At 53.8% G+C, this 4264-nt stretch overlaps 1 protein-coding gene across 1 annotated transcript in view; it reads right to left on the bottom strand.

Annotated features, from left to right (window-relative positions):
• The window catches only part of NOVA2 (NOVA alternative splicing regulator 2), a 35735-nt gene that overhangs the window by 20576 nt on the left and 10895 nt on the right, over positions 1-4264 (bottom strand). Inside the window, exon 2 of the mRNA XM_026457356.2 lies at positions 2514-2657. Within this exon, the coding sequence (XP_026313141.1) occupies positions 2514-2657 (144 nt within the window). The remainder of the gene's footprint in view (positions 1-2513; positions 2658-4264) is intronic.

Raw genomic sequence — 4264 nt, 5'->3', positions numbered from 1 at the left:
GTGTGAGCACTGTGACTGTGTGTGTGTGGGTGTGTGAGTGACTGTGTGTGAATGAGTGTGAGGGTGTGAGCATGTCAGTGTGAGTGTAAGCATGTGTGTGAGGGTGTGAGCCTGTGAGACTGTGTGTGAGTGTGCCTGTGAGAGTGTGAGTGTGTGTGAGTGTGTGTGTGCTTGTGCATGCGAACGTACTAGGCCCAGAGTGCCCTTTCAGTTTCTCCACTGTCATTTCTCACATGTTCTCTCTGCTTTGGCTACATTGACCAAACTGCTCAGTAGCCTCTGAGTATGCCATTTTGTCTTCCTGGGCACACTTCCCTGCATTTTACCTCGCTCATTCTTCTCTACTGCTCTGGTCGTCTCTTCCAGGACGCTCTTCCTGACCTCCCTGGGCTGGGTCCTTTGTGCCACCTGGACTCCAACCACCAACCTCTGGACTTCCCTGTCCCAGCCCTGACCACTCTGGGTCATCACTGATGTGATGTCTGCCTCCCTGGCTGGGATGTGAGAACCAAAGAAGCAGGGTTGGGACATTTCAACCACTGCTATTGTCCCCATTTCTGTCCAGCACAGGGCTGGCATAGAGGAAGTGCTCAGAGAATGTGTGTTGAATGAATGAGTGAATGAATGACAGGGTGTCGAGCCAGGAGTGGAGGGAAATGTTTTTTGTCTCCTGCAGTAGCTTTTCCATTTCCTGCATTCCCGTGGGGTTCTGGGAAGTCCTGGGGATAGGACTAGGACATAGGGGGCTGTGTCCTGCTTCTCTGAGTCAGCAGCCGGCTCATGCTGTATGATCTGGAAGTTGCACGCCAGGAGTGGGGATGGGGGCTGACCACATGTCCAGGGGCTGAGGAGAGACGCTGGCTCCTGTTGCTTGTCTGAATACTGCTTGAGCTGGCAGGACCAAGGTCTGTTCTGCCTTCTGGGTTTCCCAGCTGCCTGGCCTGTGGGGTGTGTCATTGGGTTGGGAGGGGACGACATGTCTCGTGGCACAGAAGGTGACCCAGGAGCAAGGAACCAAGTGTCCTCGGAGGAACATTCCGAACAGAGGTCTTATCCATACCTTGTGGGCTACAGGGGAGTGGGGAAAACTGGGCCAGGGTGGAAGAGAAAAGGAGGAGGTGTGCCTGGTTCACTCGATTTTTCTCTAAACCTCTTGCCAAAGCTGCTTAGTGAGATGGGAGGCTGGGGGCAGGGTGGATGGTGGAGAGAGAGAGAAGAGGAGAGAAGAGAGAGAGAGAGCAGAGAGAGAAAGAGAGAGGAGGAGAGAGGGAAAGAGAGGGGAGAGGGGGGGAGGGGGGGGGAGAGAGAGAGAGAGAAAGAGAGACAGAGAGAGAGAGAGAAAATGAGCGTGTACTGACCCTGGGCTCCAGCTCTGGTGTTTGACCTAAAAAATCCAAGGGGATTAAGGATGAACTAGAACCAGCACTGGACCAAAGATGCAATTCAGGAGGCCTTCCCTGGAGTCCTAGATGTCGATGCTTGTCGGGCATTAGTCTTGGGAGGGAGATAGGGAGGGGTGGGAGATTTTGGAGGGAATAGAGAGTGGAGGGGGCTTGGAAAATTTATGGTTCGGAGAGAAAGATGGAGCAGGGGGAGAGGCAGAAAAGGGACTGGGTTTGGAGGAAGGGAAGAAAAAACCAGGAGGGAGCTGAGACTTAGGAAAAAAAAAAAAAGAGACACAGGAAGGGAGAGACAGACAAGCAGAGGCAGAAAGAAATGGGTGACGCCAGCAGAGGAGGACCCCAGTGAGAGGGGGCTAGTAGATATTGTTTGAATGGATGATTGAACAGAGTTCAGAGAGACAGGAGGAAAGGAAAAATGTGAGGCCATGAGAGGTGGAGGGAAGGAAAGGATGGGGAGAGAGACAGGAAGACAAAAGGAGAAGAGGAGGGGAGGGACAGGGAAAGCAGAGGACAAATGAAGAGGACAAGAGATGGGGGATATCCAAACAGAACCAGAGAGATGGACAGACAGAGGCAGATAGAGGGGCAAGAGACCGAGGGAGGCGGAGGGGAGCAAGAGACGGGAAGTCGCAAACAGAATGAGAAGGAGACATAAAGAATGACACCGAGACAGAGAAAACCAGTGAGACTGGGCAAGAGCGGGTGACAGAAATCCAAAGCGGGGGTCACATGTGTGGAACATGGCTGGCTGGCCCCCAAGCCCCGAGGGACGCCCTGACACCTGCCTCTCTCCCCACCCTCGCTCCTCCAACTGACCAGAGGGGGCAGGTGTGTGGGAAAAGACACATCTGCCAGCGCATCATGCAAATGAGCTCATGAATATGCAGTAGGCCCATTGTCTTGCCCTGCCCCCACCCCCATCTGCTCGGCCAGGCCCCTCGGGCTGGGGGCAGCTCTGTCCCCTTAGGGGGAAGGGAGGCCCCCTCCCCACCACTGTCACTGTCCCTAGGGCAGACCTTCCCCCACATCTAGGGCCCAGGTGGGAGGGAGAAAAGGAGAAAGGGAGGAAGGGCAGGGAGGCCTAGGGCAGAGACCTGGGCTGGGGCTCACCAGGGTAGAAGTCTTTGGACTTGGAGAGCTTGATGGTGGCTCCCGTCTCCTTCTGCAGCTGCACGATGGTCTGCCCGCCCTTGCCAATGATGGAGCCCGCCGCGTAGCTGGGGATCAGCACCTTCAGGAAGTATTCGCCTTCCTCTGTGGGGGCACACAGGGTGGAGGGAGGTGAGCGGGGGAGGGGTCTTCACCTTTGGAGGGGGTGAGCAGAGGAAACCCCAGGGGTCACAGTAGCAGTATGGAGAATAATACAAATAATGATCTTCATTCACTCATTCATTCATTCAACAAATAGTTACTGGGCACCTGCTATGTGCCTGGCACTGGTCTAGGGAAACGGCCAAGAAGAAAACAGACAAAGCTCTCCGATTTGTGGGCAAATGAGGCAAATAAGGCCAAAAGAGTTTTAGTGATTCAGCCAAGAGCTCGCACAGCTAGCTACATTCTTCTAGGTGGGGCACACAGACAGTATATTTCATGTCAGATGGTGGGACTCCTAATGACACAAGAAAAGGCAGGAGAAGGGGTCAGGGAGGGCGGGAGGCTGCAGTGTCAGAGAGCGAGGCCAGGGAAGCTCTTCCTAAGAATGTGGCATGCTGTATTCATCACCACACACTTCTGCAGCACCTGATAGGTGCTACACTGTTGTAGGCACTTTCCAAGTCCCAGTCCTTTGAATTTTCACACTGATCCTATGAAGGAACCCATCATACAGATGAGGAAACAAAGGTGAAGAAATCACCCAAGGACCCTTGTAGATGGCAGAACTGAGACTTGAAGAGCCCATGCTCTGAACTATTATGATCAGCAGGCTATGGAGGAAGGAACAGAACCACGTGGCTATGTGAAGGACGAGGGAGTGCAAAGGCCCTGGGGTGCGACTGTGCCTGTGCTCTTCCAGAGGGACTAAGGAGGCTCCTGTGCCCCGGGCTGAATGAGAGAGGGGAAGAGTGGGAGGAGATGAGGACAGAGAGGGGTGCTGGTGGTGAGGGGTGATGGAGCTCGCAGGCCACAGCGAGGTCCTTAACTTTTACTCCAAGTGAGATGGAGCCACGGGAGGGACGTGGCCTGACTTAGGTTTTAGGAGGATTCCTCTGATGCCCATGAGGGGAGCAGACTGTGAGAAGCAACGGTGGGAGAGCTGGGGGCCCAGTGAGGTGGCGACTGCAATGGTCCAGGCGGGAGGTGACGGCAATCTGACAGGTGGAAGCGGTGAGCAGGGAGGCGGAGGAAGGCTGGATGCTGGGGATACTCCAAACACTCACTTTTGACCAGGCGCTGTGTTGAGTGCTTTGTGAGCTTGATCTCGTCCGTTCCTCACAACCTCACGGTGAGGTGGGTGGAATGAGCTCCATTTTTACACAAGAGGAAACTGAGGCACAGAGGGGCACAGAGAAGTGAAGGCACCAGCCCACGGTCACTACCAGCCCAAGGACACGAACACAGCTACTGGGCTCAGATTCTAATCCAGTTCTGATTCAGTCTCCTCCCATCATTGCTTAACACCCTCCACTCCTGGGGACCAACACAAGGAAGGACAGCCTCGAAGACCTAGATGCAGTGCCAGTGGCAGCTTGTGGAGTTTTGGCCATTCTTTGTTATAGGCCAATTTTCCTTTTCTTTCTTTCTTTCTTCCTTCCTTCCTTCCTTCCTTCCTTCCTTCCTTCCTTCCTTCCTTTCCTTCCTTCCTTCTTTCTTTTCTTTTCTTTCTTTCTTTCTTTCTTTCTTTCTTTCTTTCTTTCTTTCTT

This window comes from Piliocolobus tephrosceles, chromosome 21 (assembly GCF_002776525.5).
Source record: "Piliocolobus tephrosceles isolate RC106 chromosome 21, ASM277652v3, whole genome shotgun sequence".
Taxonomy (NCBI): Eukaryota; Metazoa; Chordata; class Mammalia; order Primates; family Cercopithecidae; genus Piliocolobus; species Piliocolobus tephrosceles.
Note: the sequence above shows the minus strand (reverse complement) of the source record. Positions and strands in the feature narration are given on the sequence as shown.